This window comes from Ostrinia furnacalis, unplaced genomic scaffold (assembly GCF_004193835.3).
Source record: "Ostrinia furnacalis isolate ACB-3 unplaced genomic scaffold, ASM419383v2 OfSCF7602, whole genome shotgun sequence".
NCBI classification, from domain to species: domain Eukaryota; kingdom Metazoa; phylum Arthropoda; class Insecta; order Lepidoptera; family Crambidae; genus Ostrinia; species Ostrinia furnacalis.
Window position 1 is genome coordinate 15,020 of NW_021137841.1, and position 17,956 is coordinate 32,975.

At 38.5% G+C, this 17,956-nt stretch overlaps 1 protein-coding gene across 1 annotated transcript; it reads right to left on the reverse strand.

Annotated features, from left to right (window-relative positions):
• Nucleotides 1–690: 690 nt before the first annotated feature.
• Nucleotides 691–16,766, reverse strand: Hs3st-A (Heparan sulfate 3-O sulfotransferase-A). The gene is made up of 8 exons (XM_028322149.1): nucleotides 16,726–16,766; nucleotides 16,414–16,635; nucleotides 14,745–14,913; nucleotides 7,156–7,311; nucleotides 5,874–6,089; nucleotides 3,885–4,105; nucleotides 2,877–3,034; nucleotides 691–2,527 (listed from the first exon to the last, which is right to left on the reverse strand). The coding sequence occupies exons 2-8, from the start codon at nucleotides 16,509–16,511 to the stop codon at nucleotides 2,322–2,324; spliced, it is 1,224 nt and encodes a 407-aa protein (XP_028177950.1). The 5' UTR covers nucleotides 16,512–16,635; nucleotides 16,726–16,766; the 3' UTR covers nucleotides 691–2,321.
• Between the last annotated feature and the right edge of the window lie 1,190 nt (nucleotides 16,767–17,956).

Here is a 17,956-nt window from a genome sequence, read left to right on the forward strand (position 1 = left end):
AAAATAATACCCGTCATCATTCGCTTGCCCATTTTCTCTAGGTGACCTGGTGTTAAAAACTGTTTATTTTTGTCTATCATCATCATCATCAACAGCCCTTTACAGTCCACTGCTGGACTATGAGCCTCCTCCACTATAGTGGAGGGTTTTGCCATAATCTCCACGCTAGGCAGGCGGGTTGGAGATTGCAGTTTAAAAGATTGATGTTTTTCAGAGAGCGCTGCTGCCCATTCTCTGTTTAATGTGTAGTCCCTAAGTCGCCTCTTACGACACCCGCGGGAAGAGTAGGGGTTGGTGACAAATGTATTCTGCTCTGCCGTCACCACACGGCTTTTTATTTTTGTCTATAAAAGGTTCCTAATAAGGGTTTCATTCATTATGTTGGTTGGGAGATAAAGTAGTAGGTAGTATGGTTAGCTTTCTGCTTTTAAAGCTTAATTTTGTAAATTTTCTATAGCAATTTACATATTACTTGACTAGCGGCTGCCCGCGACTTCGTACGCGTGAATCCTGTTTTTCCCGCTAATTCCCGTTCCCGTGGGAATTTCGGGAATTCTTTTCTTAGTGCACCTCTACGGTACCTAAGCTACGTCCCTTCCAAATTTCAAGTGCCTACGTTTAGCCGTTTAGGCTGTGCGTTGATCTGTCAGTCAGTCAGTCAGTTTCTCCTTTTATATATTTAGATAATACTGTTAAGTAATCAACATTTCAGATGTGATTTAGGTATATCAGAGCAGAATGAACGTACTTTATGTTGACTTATGAAGGCAGAGCGAACATTCGCGAGTTTCGACAGAGTGAACGGTCACCTTTACCGGGTCGTGCCAAGTTAAGGTGTCGAGTCCTGTAGGCCTAGGATGCGCGCTACGATAAGCGGTTATCACGCCATTTTATCGATTATGCCAACATTTTGACGTCGATAAAGTATATCGCGGCGCGCATCCCAGCCTGGCTGGGCAAGCGTGGCGGCCTCTGTCTTACGTATTACCTATGGACATTTTATGCTAAATAGGTATTACTTAGACTTATTCAACTAACTCTTCAGTCTTGGACGTTACGTTACTTAAATAGAATACTTCTAAAACCCGCGTCGAATTTATATTAATATCTCTCCGTAGTTTAAACTTATTATTTTCAGTAGAATCAGCATTAATAGGTATCATCACACACATCAAATTAAAACTTCATAGAATTTGGATAGTCATATACATTTAGATTTTAGACGATAGTGTTATTTCACGTTTTGGATCTAATGTAAATAAGATTTTTTAACGATTAAAAGCTATCTTAAATTTTCAATTTTGTATCTTGAAAGTATGGGTTATACCTAAGGTATTATGGGAAAACCACGTCCACTAACAACGTAAACACATGAAAGACACACTGACCAAAACACGACATCTAAAAAGAGAAAGCGAAAAATTTACAACATTCATTCATCTTTTATATTATTATTACATTATACACTTATATCTGAACACCTATATCTAATATAAAATAATTTATCCTATTAAAAGAAATTATCATCACAAACAGTTAAAATATTAAATCTGTATAATAAACGTTGTATAAATATAAAGGTTGCACACAATACTTAATTATATATATAAAAATATATTGCTCAGGGTTCCAGTGGGTCGGTCTTACAAATCAGTGCAATAATGCCAGTGAAAAACACTATCATGATAACTCGAAAACAACAATAATCTTTGCCTACCATTATACAAATTTCTAAATCTTTATCTTTCATAAATTTTCAGTTGTTCCCTCTTTTCTTTCACACAGGTAGGCAACCTAAATAAAGTGTAACGCTTTATACAACGCAATGTAATGTTTTAATATCGAAAACAATTCCTACTTGAGTACGATGAATTAGCTATAAATAAATTTATTCCAGATGCCCTATACTAAGTATATGCTACATGTATACATAAACGATTTAAAAAACTTACTAGCTACGATATGTTTTATTGATATGTGTAAATTACTTTGATATGTATTAGATCACAACATGGTGCATGCACCTGGGATGCGTAAAATGCGGCATTACCAACGAATTCAAATACCTAGATGCTTAGCGAACGATTTAATCCAATTTATGCCAGGTTTAAATCTGTGTTCCTATTTTAAAATTTAAATTCGATTGTTCATTTGTTTTTGTGAGAATCAATAATAAAATGCGATCTTTGTTGCAGAGTACTGGCCATAAATACGAAGTTGCATTGCCTTCGGCATGAAATTAAAAAGAAGTAGTCAAGTTGTTAAATTCGAAATGGATTTTATTCGCTTTGCTTCTGGGTCTTTAATCGTTTGTTTTATATTCAGTCCTCTGGCCAGCCGAGGTCTTCTCCTACTAGGTCGTAGAACCTTTGGTTGTGCTGGATAAAGAACTTGCGGAGTTTGGTGACCACCGCTGGGTCTACGCGTGGGTGCTTCCGTCCTTTGGTTTCACGGAGGCATTTGTCCGTGGTGTCGTTACGCAAGCAGTAGAACCCTTTCGTTTCGTTGAAGTAGAAGTTTTTTCTTCCTGTTGTGAAATGGGACCTCTTTAGCTATTACAGCGCAAGATACAGAAGTCTAAATAACTAGTTCGGTTATGTACCGACTACTGATGTATTTTTTTTTAATCCATTTTATATTACAACAAAGTAATCTTTCTTTTAGAGCAAAATACAGCCAAATAGACACCGGCACAAAAGAACTAGTTTTCAATTAGGTACAAAGCAATTTCCTTTGAAAGTTTCTTTATTTATGTACTCAATAGTTCGGGCACGAATTTAGACAACATTAAGACAAGGTACAAAGGTACCGTTGATCTATTCTTTATTTTGTAAACATTTTTGCCAGTTGAATGAGCATTATTCTTTAGTACTTACCAATTTTGTGTTCCAGGCCCAAGAACTTCTCGATGCGTCGCAGCTGCGGTACAGGGTCTTCGATGAGCAGGTCTCCATTCACCACCAGAATCTGTTCTCGGGGAAAAACCTCGAGCCATCGGTGGAGGTACGCGTGGTACAGGGATATCGCTATTGGTCTGTGGAAATCATTATTCTGTCATACATATTGTATCGGTGGCCGTGTAGAATACAGAGTAGAATACATTTTGTCACCAACCCCTACTCTTCCCGTGGGTGTCGTAAGAGGCGACTTAGGGACTACACATTCAACAGAGAACGGGCAGCAGCGCTCTCTGATAAACATCAATCTTTTAAATTGCGATCTCCAAACCGCCTGCCAATCGTGGAGATTATGGCAAAACTCTCCACTAAAGTGGAGGAGGCTCATAGTCCAACAGTGGACTGTAAAGGGCTGTAGATGACATATTTTACAGTATAGTATCAGATTGTATTTTTGTTGCAAAATACGAGATTACAACTAGGCATAAGATGCCAGTATTTTTCATGATATTGTAGTCTGTACTTCATTCAATTTGGATTTTGGGGCGGACTTGTTTCATATCAAATCGACACCCTTGGGAGAAATTGTAATTAACAGTGAGCCCGCTATGTATAACACAGTATAATTAATTAAAGTAAAACCTCTTAATTCTGATTCTGACTCAATGAATAATAATAATAGATAATTTTGATTCAGTAAGCTTACGCCCTGTTCTCTGTATTGTACGTTTTTAACAGTAGTATTCGGATCAAGTTGTTTAGATTTCACAAATTGAAATATTAATGTGACTCATTTTAAAATTAGCAAATAAGATACAAGCTTTCAAGCATGACTTGAGTAATTAATTGATACAGAACTAATATTTTATGCAAATCCTGAAAAACAGCGAGATGTTGTCAAGAGTGTAAAATAGCTGAGAAAAAAAAGAAGCTGTAAAGAAAACATAAACAATGCATTATTTGTGTTGAAATAAATAAATGACTTACCTGTAAGCAACATTGATAGATCCGTCGGGCGAGATAGCTAGATGTTCGAACGGCTTGGCCGCGTCGGGCACGGGATGGCCGGGCAGCAGCGGGTGCGCGGGCGCCGACGGTGTGGCGCGGCTCCTGAGTTGAGTGTAGTCCGAGATGGCTCGCGTCACCGGCTCCCGGACTATGAGGAGCAGACGCACTGACGAGTTCATGGCTCGAACTCGCTCGGGGACCTATCGTGAGTAACAGAAGATAACAAAAGATTCAGGAACGTCCATTCAAACCATTTCAGAATCGTTCTATTATGTAGTATGAAAAAAATGGCTCGCGTCATAGGCTCCCGGACTATGAGGAGCAGACGCACTGATGAGTTCATGGCTCGGTCTTGCTCGGGGACCTATCGTGAGTATTTTAATTATTTTAATTTAATTATTAACAAAAGATTAAGGCACGTTCATTTAAACCATTATAGACTCGTTTCAGTTGTGAGTGTGAGAAACGAATGGCTTGAGGCGCTGGCTCCCGGGCTCCTTGAGGTCTTGGGCAAAACTCATTTATGGGACACCGCTTGTGTTCCCAACTTAGGAACAGCATAGGTCATAAAGAGATTTTTTTTTCTACACTGCGCCGCTAGTCCCAAACTAAGCAAAGTTTGTACTATGGGTACTAGACAACGGATATAAACATACTTGAATACTTTTTTTTTGTAAATACATACATATTATACATAGAAAACACCCAGACCCGTTGAAGAAATTGAAATTCAGCATTTCAATTTCTGCCCGGCCGGGAATCGAACCCGGGACCTCTCGGCAAAGTAGTCCGTTCTGAACCACTACACCAAACGGCCGACAAACGCCAGATTCATCCAACGCCTTGTTTGGCGAGCTTTGAAAAAATTTACAACTTGACTCAATAAAATAAAAGCTCACGTCTTATCTGTTTCTAAATACTTTAGTAAATAGTTGTGCAGGGTCAAAATCCTAACATTTGTTAAGTAATTGTAGGAATGTTTAACTAAACTTATTATACTATACAATTTATTCATATCAGTGAGCGGCTTATCCAAATTGCTTCTAAGAACTCGATTTCTCAAGTTAAGTTTATCTACGAAGCTCTTATGCGATTCAAATCACAACGGTATAGTATTCGACATTTATGTAAATTGATTTACATTTAAATGATTTCTCAGAACGAATATTAGTTCGTTGAAGCATTGGCTTCATCGCCGTGGATCAATTGGTTTCGACGAACTAATAAATAGTAAACACATAATGTAAAGAAGACTATTTCTTTCATGTTCATGTGTAGTTAAATACAAGTTTCAGTTTGTTAAAGATTCTGTCTTAAATTGTTTCTCGTAGCTAGAAGTCCAGTTAAATATTAAATTATAAAACACATATCAAACTAGAAATAAAAAATTAAATTTAATTTATAATTAATTTATTTCGTTTCGAAGCGAATCAACCCAAACTAAACAGAATACATTTTGTATGTATTATGAATGTAGGTACTCGTAGCAAACGACAGACGTTTCTATATTTTCGTAGTACAGCAAGCTACGGCGTAGCAGCCGTAGGCTACGGTTGACAAGACTCTCACAAACACCATAACGTCATAACGTTACGTAAGTACATTTCTCGATCATAGATATTATTTCGTAGTGTCTGGGTGAATAATTTTAAGATTTTAAAACAATTAAGAATGTCCTGTTTTAAATAAAATATTTAGCTTCTTCTCACAGCTTCACCCACGAGGATTTCAGTCATAGAAGACGACTCGCTTTTTTCTTTAATACGAATCTTTTCAAATCGTTCAAACTGTCATCAAGTGGTCTGACATAAACTCGTACCTACATATCGCATTAGGAATATCGATTAAAATGTAGCTGTAGTATTTATTGTACGATAATTAATTCTTGACATCCGAAATCTGAACTAATTTATCTCATTTATTTTTAAATTAAAAATAAACCATACGAAGCTGTAAAAAGTTACTTACTTCAGGTGTAACGAAGTAGCTAGGACTCTTCTCTATCGTGATCTGCCCCTTGAAAGACATCGGCATTTTGCTCCTATACCACTCCAGGCCCAGTGCGTAGTTCTCATCTCTGTCGAAGAAGTGGACTTCCCCTGATGCCTTCTGCACCATGGGATGGAGGTATAACATCTCTAGCAGCGCCCTGGTTCCGCACTTCCGTACTCCGATGATCAAAGCCTGGAATGGATGAACGCCTTTGTAATTGCCCAATGGAGTATGTGCAAACGTAATTAAGGCAAATGAAACCATTTGCATATTATTATTCTAGTTGATGTGGAATGTATTATTATCACATATGTTACAATCAGTGTAATGTTCTGTTTAAACATATTATTTTATTTATGATTTTATTGGAGTTGACAGTTCAATACTACATAATTACCTATATTGCTGTAAGTCCCAACAAAGATATACTAGTATCAAATAGAGTTTTGTTATCTTAGGGCTTCGCCAAAGATTGATCTGAAGGAAGCCTTTTAAGTGCTTTCAAGTATTGATGTATAGATAATAAAATATACATATAAGTAGTCTCACAATTAATTGTGGTTAGCAAAACCTAATTGGAATAAACTTGGACTGGTTAGTTTAATCTACAAAGACATATAAAAGTAACCAAAAAAAACCAGGTTACTCCATAAATATAGGGTGAGCTAACAACCAAACGTCTTACATACCAGTTGCTTAGTTTTACATATCAAAGTAAGCAGAACTTTTAACTTTTGCGGAAAAATATCTTGGAGGTTCAAATAAATCTAGGATCGGAAGATGGAAAAAGTTATTTTTACACACTGTGTCTATGTTTCGTGATTTTATGTTTAAGTTTGCAATTTTTGATCCTGTATTAATAAGGAAATACCTACATGAAAAGTCAGTTAAAAGCTGTCGTTTAATAACACATTACACTACACACATAGGTAATATCTTATAATATGATGTTAATTAAAATAGTTTTAAATGTACTAGCTATAAAGTGCCCCGTTAAATGACGTCCAAAGTTAGAATACTTTTATTAAGTTAAGGCACATAATAAGTAATAGTATTAAGGGCTATTGTGCGTACAGTGCAATGTAGAAAGTAAACAATTGCCTACAAAGTTTCTTGTAGTTTTGTAATTAAATCAGTGTTATTATGGTATGGTAGTAGTATTTTTGCCCAAAAACAGCAAAAAAGATCGCATTTCACAGTTATTTGTGATTGTGATGGGGCCCCTAATCCCCCCTTAAAACTGTGCCATAGATCAAACCTGCGGGAGTCTCCTCGCGGGCCGGGGCTGGCGCGGCGGTCNTGGCGGGCGCAGTCGCTTGCGCAGCGCCATGGGATGGTTGATGGTCCTGCTGTTCGCTTCCTGGTTCTGCAGCAGCTTGCGGTTCTCATTCGCCGCAGACGCCATGCTGGCCGCCTGTGGGGTAAAAGCCTTTATTACAACTGTACACAGAAGTACTCGTAGCAATGAATAATCATCATTAACATCATCATTTCAGCCACAGGACGCCCACTGCTGAACATAGGCCTCCCCCAATGACTTCCACATCGCACGGTTGGTAGCGGCCTGCATCCAGCGCCTTCCTATCTTTATCAGGTCAATAAATAATGTTATATTTTATTCAATTCAGGTGTTCTTTGGAGAAGAGTAGATGGTAAGATTACATTCACAATTAGTTTTTGTTGATATCAACTAGCTATTATTTATTTTTTTTTTTTTTTTAAAGATTATTACCAATTTAATACAAATTGGTAATAATCTTTTAAAAAAAAAATTACTAATAGTCCCATTAGCCCCTCGTGGTAAGCTAAATAAGCTTGTGTTACGAGTGGGCTCACCACAATAGTCGAGCGGCGGTGGGATTCGAACCCGCGTTCCTCGTATCTCGAGTCGGCCACACCGACTCGATAATTGGATGGAATTGTCCTAAAAATTACATCTGAGTCTGAACAGAAACGTGAGTGTTTCAAATAATGTTTCGTCCGTCACCATACGAAGCACTGGAACACAATCTCATCTAAGTTGTAACTAAGTACAACTTGTATTTATCTATGGCTTTGCTAAATCTAAGCAACCTGTAAAGATGACATCGACACCACTCAATTTAACATTTATGAAGAACGCACATGATATTTCCTAAATTGTTCACCTCGTGTACATTTATAATTTGCGACAAAATATAGCGAAAGGTTAGAATAACATTACAAATAAGCCTGAGGGTTGGAATTCTGCTTTGGGCACACAAATGGTCTAATTATAAAGGATAAGAATGAGCACTCCAGTCTCCGCCACTCGAGCAGATCGAGTTAGCCCACGTAACAGCTGATTTTACGTAAATTGCTACTTGTTAAGGTAATTCGATGTTTTTGTTATCGCTAGACATATAAAGCTATTATATTCGTGATAGTTTTATTTTCGAAATCGCTTCACCGAGCGAAGTAGGTACGCGAGTGCGTAGAGCGAGGATTTTCATTTAAGTTCTTTTTAGGGTTCCGTACCTCAAAAGGAAAAAACGGAACCCTTATAGGATCACTTTGTTGTCCGTCTGTCTGTCTGTCAAGACCCTTTATCTCAAGAACGCGTAGACTTATCAAGCTGAAATTTACATGAAATACTCAGGTCTATTGTCCCTTTAAGCTGTGAAAATATCAAACTTCTAAGCCAAGCCAATCAAAAGATACAGCCGATTATGTCGATATTTTCAACAAATTTTCGACACTCGCAAAGGAATCAAAACCTACAGGATACTTTTTTTATTCAGGGTAAATCCAGCGGTGGTGGGATTCTATCGAACTATAGACCTTCGAATCTGAGTCCGAAATTGACACCGTTTGTTAACTGTCGCATCAATTTTTTTTACGAAAAAGCGCTAGAGCTAAGCGATTTCTGAATTATAACCGTCAGGTTTTTAATTTTGTCATGGGGACCTGAACACAATCAATCTATTTTCATTAAATGACCCCCATGAAATCGGGGTGTGGCATAATAAATCACAAAATATTATGTTTATTTTGGAGACTGCAGATCTGTGATTTGTAGTAGGGGTTAATGGATTGTTTAACCCGTTTTTCATGCAAATTGTTGAATGAGACCGAGGCAGTAAATAATGGTGGATGAGTGACATGCATTTTTACAGTGTTCCACGTCTTTGTGCTGGTCGCGGCATTTAATCAATAGTACCTACAATGATTCACGATCGGTGTTAGAAGGTCTTGGTTTCATTTTCACTATACATCCTAAATTGTTACTAAAATTAGATAGGTATTACCTATAAAATTAAGTGATGTAAGTGTCAGTATGTTTATACATAGAAACAGCATTATTTAGGTAGTACAAAGATTAAACAATTTTAAAGTTTGACATTGTTCACATCACATCATGCATCGCAATGCGTGCGCAGAGCATGTACTTAAGTAGAGGTTAGTAGATACTACTAGTAGGTACTTAGGTAGTCTACAGAAAGATATTTTTGAAGGAAACCTGAATATTTTCAGCTACACCTATGTATTGAGCTAGTAAATTGAGAAACTCGTGTAATAAACTTGAACGTGTGGGTGTTCTGATAAAATAGAGAAAAGGTTTCAGACAACTAGTCTGGGCATGTAAAAATAGAAAATATTTAAGTTTATCTCCAGAGAGAACTGTATTAGGTTCTTATAAAGCCTTGATAGCATATCGAAGTAAAATCGAGATATAGGTAACATCAATATCGCGATTCACGATCCGGTCGTTAACAAACGTTAACGATGTCCTGTTAAGTAAATCCTTTTGTGAACAACTATTAAAGTTTCACGTCCCTCTTAAATTTATTTATGGCGTACTCAAACGAGATATAAACTCGGTCTCGGTTTACTATGCAAACGTGGCGGGAGATGCACGCCACCGCCGAATTGCTGAACCCCATGGCTACAATAGACTAAAGATGAGTAGGCTCTGTACATGCTTACGAAAAAGTGCGTAAACAATACAACTGTCAACAAAAGTGACTGAATTCCTTGCGCTGCTTCTTCTCAGCACTGGCCCATTTATTGTCCCGAACCAGTGGCAATATTAATACTGGGACGTGTAAAATTGCTTTTCAAAAGCCTATTTGCAAAAATATATGAGTTTTTTTAACTAACTATGCGTCAAAAGATTTTAACAATCTTACGAGTACAAACGTTTCGAAATTAAATTAACCTTTACTAAAAACCTATGTTAAATGTTTGATTTGGTACATCAAAATATTCAGACTCAGTAGACTCTGCATAAATAAATGATCGGTCAGTCAGTCTACTCTGGCTGGACGAACAAATTGTATAAACAAGATTTATCCTTAACGCGTAGTTTCACTGAGCATAAGATGTGGGTTTACTGTATCAAATTCTACTAAGCACTATCCGGAAATACAGGGTGTTAAGTAGAGTAGAGTGCTGTCATGGTTACTTAGAACACCAAGCATTAATTATGCTACGACAGTAGTAGTTAACTAGGTACTTGTTTTTATTTTTGAGACTTAATTAACTGTATGCAAATCACTGAATACACAATCAGTGAGGTTTGGGTGTTGTATTTTTAAGGTTAACGATCTTGTACTTAAATGAATTTTTATTTCGGGCTGATAATAAACTACTACTTTGCCTGGCCCATTCCCATTTTATTTGGGGTCGGCCCTCCGCGTCATGCGTCTCCAGGCGGCTCGGTCCTGGGTTGTCTTACTGTTAACTTGGGCTTCTTTGAGGTCGTTATTGATTACGGACATCCATGTAATTCGGGGTCTTCCTCGTCCGCGGGGCTTAGTTTGGATGTCTAGCACTTTCCTGGTCATATGATAATAAACAATAATTATTAATACAAAAAAAAAAAACAAAAAAAAAACTTGTTAATTTGATATGTGTCCCTGAAGATATCGCATCACATCAGAAATCAGTCAATTAGGTAGTATGATCGATTTTTATAAGGTAAATTTATTAACGTTGACCTATGCACAAAAGGGTGGGTTAACTGTAACAATTTCTATTACGCCATAACTCTGAAGTACAGGCTGTCATAAAGAAGGGCGCTGTCGTGCTATCTGCAGAACACCACGCATTAATTACTGTTACGACCACGACTAGTGATGGGATACATCTGACGTACTTCTCGATTCATGTTATCGATTTTACGCTCGACACAATAGTGGTTTTATGAGATCGCTGACCTATAAAAGCGGTGGTGCGTTCAAAGTGATTAATTACATTTGGATACAGCAAATAAAAATGAAACATAAAAAAGAAATAAGTACACCTGTAGAGGATAGTGACTACAAATCATTTATTGTTTTATTTAAATAAATGAGGTTAATATAATATTCTCATTATTACCAATAGTATGACAATTTGAGAAGAATTAACAGACCATAAAATAATTAAGCCACTGACGAAACGAATACTTGTTTTTTTAAGAATAAACTTATATTTTTACCAAAAATATTTTCTGCCAGAAACAGACGACAACACGTTTTCGTTGCAAATTTATTTATTTATTTATTTTATTTGGTGCACAAAACAGGGATACAACCATAACATACAAAGCTTTTAAAGCAGGTTATACAGTAGAACTTGTTGCAGCTCCAATAACAAGTGCACACAACATACAATTCGAGTTAACAATATACATAATACATAAATTTTATAAATAGAAAAATAATTATTTAATGTTAATTAATAATGGAAATAAGTTTTAAATTTAAATTAAATTAGCACGTGTCAGCAACCTAAGATGCTTTTAGTTGGATTTTCGGTGTGCATTCGAATACACTCAGTTATCGGTATCCAAACATCACTAATTATGAGTTTCGCAATAGGTGCAGGCCTACCTTGGGCTTGGTCGGCACGCCCACGGGAAACACGCACCGAAAGGGCTGTTATGAAACCGACACAAGGCTCATATTGTAAAACAACCATATCAGTTCTACGTTAATCCTTGTTTGTTTTACGAATACATTTCTTAAGTAGGTTAGGTTAAGGTACAGTTCAGAAAAAGTATCTGATAGGGAAAGCTGGTTTTTTTGCTGGGAATGGGTTTGATATAAAAAGGTATGAAATAAAAATAGCAAGTGCCAATTTACTGGTTTGCTTTTATTATTCAAATATTTTTGTGAAAGTGTCAACAGTCATCTGTAGTAGAAATAAAAATATTTCTTCTGCCTATCAGAGTGACTTTGTAAGCAATATTCAGTGTATTTCCCGCATCGAGGTTTATGCTAAGGCGACGCTACGACACACCCTGTATAAAATCCAACATAAGTGACAGCCATCTTGCGTTAGACAATAAGCGGTTTATTTGTGACATAACACAAGCATATTGTCGAGTTCGTGTTTAAATCCGCGTAAAATGCGCTTAAGGTTTACGGCCTATTGAATGCGAGAATCGGTTCACGACAACATTGAGGAGATACGTGCCGATACAGTATGTTTGTTCATATTTGATAGCTCGATTGGTTTTCGAAAGAGTAAGCAGTCGCAATAAGTCGATTGTTCGATCAATAAAAAAATATCATCAATACGCTTCGTGTTACAATTTGGTCTACCGCTTAAATGTGGCTTAAGCTTCAGCTAAACCAATGCATGCAGATCACTGCGCGCGCGTTCATAGGTTGGTCATTGGATATGGGAGCGGTAGGTACTACGGGAAAAACGTGTCGCTGCCATACCTCAAGCACTGACTCAGTAAGCGCTAGCTCTATAGTTTTATACTTAAGTGCCACCTCATATTTATTGCTACGTGACGTCTGCGGAGTGATGAAATATGAAACGCGCCGACCTAACCCTCATTCTTCCTAATGATCTTAGACACATTAAGAAGAAATGGGCATAATGTGTAGCCCGGATTAAAGTGGGTCACGCACGAGGCCGACAATTAGAGTGATCTAATTTTCTCTTCACTGCCAGTAGAGTTTTAATAATGCAAGAAGCATACTTACGCCCGTATTCGCAAAAGATACTTGCTTAAGTGAAGCAGCAAATCGAACGCACAGCGTTGATTAGAGCCCTGTGATGATAAGTTCGTGTCACCCTGTGCGTCCACGCGCACTGTGAGACGTCAACGTAATGATTGTGAATACAGGCGGACAGAGTCAATCAGCGTGTAAGGAACTGATCAGCAAAAACTTATCTACTTTTGAAAAAAGCATTATTCCATTGTATATTTTTCCTTCATGATTTTGTACACTTTCAATTTTCCCAAAACTTTTGTTTGATTAAGAAAATATAAACGAAATAGTTTTGAAGAACTTACATGAATTAAATTAATCGATATAATGTAACACACAAATGAGTAAAGATATCTAATGTAAAATTTACTCCCAAACGCCAGTATCGCCCATTCCATGTACTTTATGTATATTTAATAGAACTGCAGCCATGCTTTTAGCTGGAGAGTACAGCTGTAAATCTCCCTATCTGCACATATTACCCATAATATCGCGGCCGAGTGTACGTGAAAGTGCCTTTCATACGTGCCCGGGATCGAAGCAAGAAGTAAGTGGGTAATATATCGGAGCATTGATAACCGGGGCTAATATCTCACGGTGAAATTAGGTGGGATTATACCTTATACCATGGCGAGGGAAATGTTTATCACGGTTGGGTACGGTGAATTATTATTAGGTGTTTCTTGTTGACGATTACGAGAATTTGTTGTGATTGTTATTTATAAATAGGAAGGGAAGAATATATTATTATGAGAAAGAGTGACAGCAGCGGCGCGTGACGGATAAGAGGGCAGCAGCGAGCTTCAGTGTAATACAGGGTGATATATGATAGAACAATTTAACAATACAACTTTATCTTAATTAATTTTAATCGTGATATTTTTCGCAAGAACTAATTGAAAATCTAATTCGCGGGTGTCCAGTCCATATCATAAGTTTTAAAGGTTATGGCTTATTTTTCCACACCATTATGTCCATTAAGCTTTGCAGTTACTTTTGTGTACGTATTTTTTAATGAACGAAGTAAATAAATTATCCACATGTGCCAATTTTAAAACCGCTCGCGGCGGATAAAAATAATTAAATTAGAAAAAAAAAAAGTTTTCTTTACGTAAACCGATTAAGCAGTCGCTCCTAAAAATTCGGACACTGATTGCAAATTCACTCTGTATGTGTTGTATTTGAGTTAAAGCAGTCTTTTGTGGTTGCTCACCTATATGCTATAGAGTGCGCTGTCATAGAGCACGTGGAAGGTGAGGAAGAGCGACAGCAGCGTGACGGACAGGAGGGCCGCGGCGAGCTTCGGTGTTGTGTTTATGTTTGTGCAGTGTCGTGTCGTGTGTTTGCTCGTTCGTCTTCGTTTCAGCCAAATGACGTCCACTGCTGGACAAAGGCCTCCCCCAAGGTTTTCCACAATGAACGGTCCTGCGCTGCCCGCATCCAGGCTCTTCGGTCCACCTAGTAGGAGGCCTGCCCACGCTACGTCTTCTAGCCCGTAGTCGCCACTCGAGAACTTTCCTGCCCCAACGGCCATCGTCTCTACGAGCTATGTGCCCCGCCCACTGCCACTTGATTTTAGCAATTCTGCGAGCTATGTCGGTTACACATATGGTGTTTGCTCACCTGTATGCTATAGAGTGCGCTGTCATAGAGCACGTGGAAGGTGAGGAAGAGTGACAGCAGCGTGACGGACAGAAGGGCCGCGGCGAGCTTCGGTGTTGTGTTTATGTTTATGCAGTGTCGTGTCGTGTGTTGCTCACCTGTATGCTATAGAGTGCGCTGTCATAGAGCACGTGGAAGGTGAGGAAGAGTGACAGCAGCGTGACGGACAGGAGGGCCGCGGCGAGCTTCGGTGTTGTGTTTATGTTTATGCAGTGTCGTGTCGTGTGTTGCTCACCTGTATGCTATAGAGTGCGCTGTCATAGAGCACGTGGAAGGTGAGGAAGAGTGACAGCAGCGTGACGGATAGGAGGGCCGCGGCGAGCTTCGGCCGCGACACTCCCACCACCAGCACGCAGTCCGCCAACTCGCCCTCTGCCGGCCGGAACGAGGAACGAGGCAACCATCTGATAGGAAAAAAATATCTATAATTTTAACTATAATAAGTACTAGTTTTCGACTAAGGCCTTACCATCAGACAAGTTTAGGCATGTAAAAGTAGCAGACAGGTGGACAAAAACAAGTTGTTATAATTCAAGTATGGATTTAGGTAGCAGTAAACGTGTGGATTGATAAAGTGACTGTTCACTGGGCATAATTCACTATATTCAACCTCAGGGTAACTAAGGTCTGGATTAGACAAGTTTGAAAATGAGGAATATGAAATAAGTGCACCCGACAAAAATCTATAATCTCACAAATTTATAAAATGAGGTGTACTACGAAAAAGTAGTAGGTAGTAATTTTACATTCCGTTTTTCCACACATTTTTCTCGGTGTCGTTAAATACTTTCTCTTGCTTATTTGAAATAGGCGGAAGAATTAAATGCTAATGAGCTGATAGTAGAATAGTTGACACGCTATCAGGTGGTTTGCAGTAANCGCAGTAACAGTAGCTTGCCAACTGATCCGATATACATATCGTAATTGCTTCCTTATCTTTCGACAGACCATTACCGTTAATTGCAGTGATTCAATTTGAGTGAATGGTAAGATAATACTGGCCAATTGTTTTAGTGAAATCAAAGCTACGCCTTGCTGAGTTACTTGCATTGAAGGTTTGAAGTGACAGCCAAAGACACTTGCAAAAAGGATTACTATAAGCTGTAAACGATTAATAAGTGATATGTACAGACGACGGCACGTCAAAGTAACCACTGCGGGTTCTTGTGCAGTTGTAATAGGGGCGAGTTTACAACAAAAATGGGTAGCCTGATGTGTACACAGATTCGGCTGATGTTGAAGGCAAAAAGGTATGGCAGACGATTGAAAATAACTTCAAAGGGATGCTTAAGGAATATCTGCAAGCCCTTGCTCGTTACTTGGAGCAATTGCTGTATGTAGCCACGTCTGACACTAGCTGTTCAAGGACTAAGTAAGATTGCAGAAGGGGCACTTACTGAATGTCAAGAGGCAATGACTGGGAAAGCTCCTGGAGGTAGCTTCGGGCCACTGGTGCTTGGTGAGCAGCGGACTCATCTGATAGCGGTTGTCAAAGACTGTTTACATTACAGAAGAGACACTTACAGAATGTCAAGAGGCAGTGACTGGGAGCAGCTCCTGTAAGTAGCCTCGAGCCGCTGGTGCTTGGTGGGCAGCGGACTCATCTGATAGCGGTTGTCAAAGACTGTTTACATTACAGAAGAGACACAGAATGTCAAGAGGTAGTGACTGGGAGCAGCTCCTGTAGGTAGCCTCGGGCCGCTGGTGCTTGGTGGGCAGCGAACTCATCTGATAGCAGCTGTCAAAGACTATAGCAAGCTTGCAGGAGGGACACTTACAGAATGTCAAGAGGCAGTGACTGGGAGCAACTCCTATAGGTAGCCTCGAGCCGCTGGTGCTTGGTGTGTTGTCGCCGCTCGACAGTGCCTATCAAAGATTATAAATATTGCAGAAGGGACACTTACAGAATGTCAAGAGGCAGTGACTGGGAGCAGCTCCTGTAGGTAGCCTCGGGCCGCTGGTGCTTGGTGGGCAGCGGACTCATCTGCGCGCGCGACTCCATGCGGCTCCCATCGATACGTCACTTCTACATCTAACTTCCCATCACAGTCATTGCTTGATTAAAATTTACAGTGCAGTATGTAAAGTAATATTCGGTTTAGTTTTTCAAGTCCTCTTTTGTGAATCTGTAACAAGAGCTAAACAATTAGAGCACCATATAACTTTTCTGAGTTTAATAATAGGTAAAAAAGTAAATATATGTGACGTTATCATACCATATTACATAAGCCCGTAGACTTCTCCTGAACCTGTAACAAAACATAATCGAAATTAATGAGAGTCATAAATGTAGGAAAAGGTACATTTCTACTTATATAAATCTACCGTTTAGGTTGTAAGTTTGTTAATTTCATACAATTGATTACAATACGCCGTTTAAGTACCTTACGTGCCTAAATAGGCAATTTTTTTCTACGGTGTTAGCCTACTGTACCATGTATGTACTATGGCTCGCAAAATCGCGGTTTCCAAATTCAGTCCGTGAATTCCACCGTACCTTACCGAGTTTACGAGTCTGCGGCTAGGTAACTTCACTTTACACGTTTTCGCCTTTGTTGTTCAGTAACTGTACTATACAGGTTGCCCTGTACAGGTATACAGGTCACACTCGCCCTGTTGCTTAAGACCGGGTCACCGGCTGAATTTGCGGTCCAACATACAGTGGTCGAACTGAAATTTATGAGGTAACCAAAATGGTGAGAGCTAAGCTGACCCGGCAACGTTTCGTATAGATTTCAGCGGTAAGGTACTTCAGTTTATAACCTATTTTTGCTAGGTTTACCGCTAATGATATGTTTCTATGTATCCGTTCGTTTCAACCAAATGACGTCCACTGCTGGACAAATTCTATGTACCTATTAATTGGCATGAAATTCTTGAACTATACAATTTTAAATTATAATTAGTACACGCAGCTTCATGGTAATAGATTTTCCATATTTATTGATACTAAAGTTGACATTGAATAGATAAATCTCTCATTCAAGGCAAGGCTTTTACGTCAAAAAATAATTATTTGCCTTCACGAGGCTAAGGTAGAGCGTTCTAATGACAATAATAATTGGAAATTACACTTTGATTTTCATTCCAGCTAATAAGCACATCGAACATTCACGAACATTTGTAGATTTAATTATGAAAGAAGAACGGTCACGCCCCATACAAAAAAAACCCAGACCCGACAGAAATGAGACATATCTCAGTTTTTTTGTCATGTCTTAATTAGTTAAATTATATATTTTTTATATTCGAAGTCTATGTACAACACCAAAATATTACCCTTTGTTTTTGTTCAGGCGTTATACAAAAACTAATACAAAATGCCTATTTATCACCAAAATTGGTAAATGTATGTACCTAAATGTCTATTACAGCTGCTATGGAATGTATCTAGGTGACCTGGAGATACAGCCGGATTATACAGGCTGGTTATACATATGGAATGAT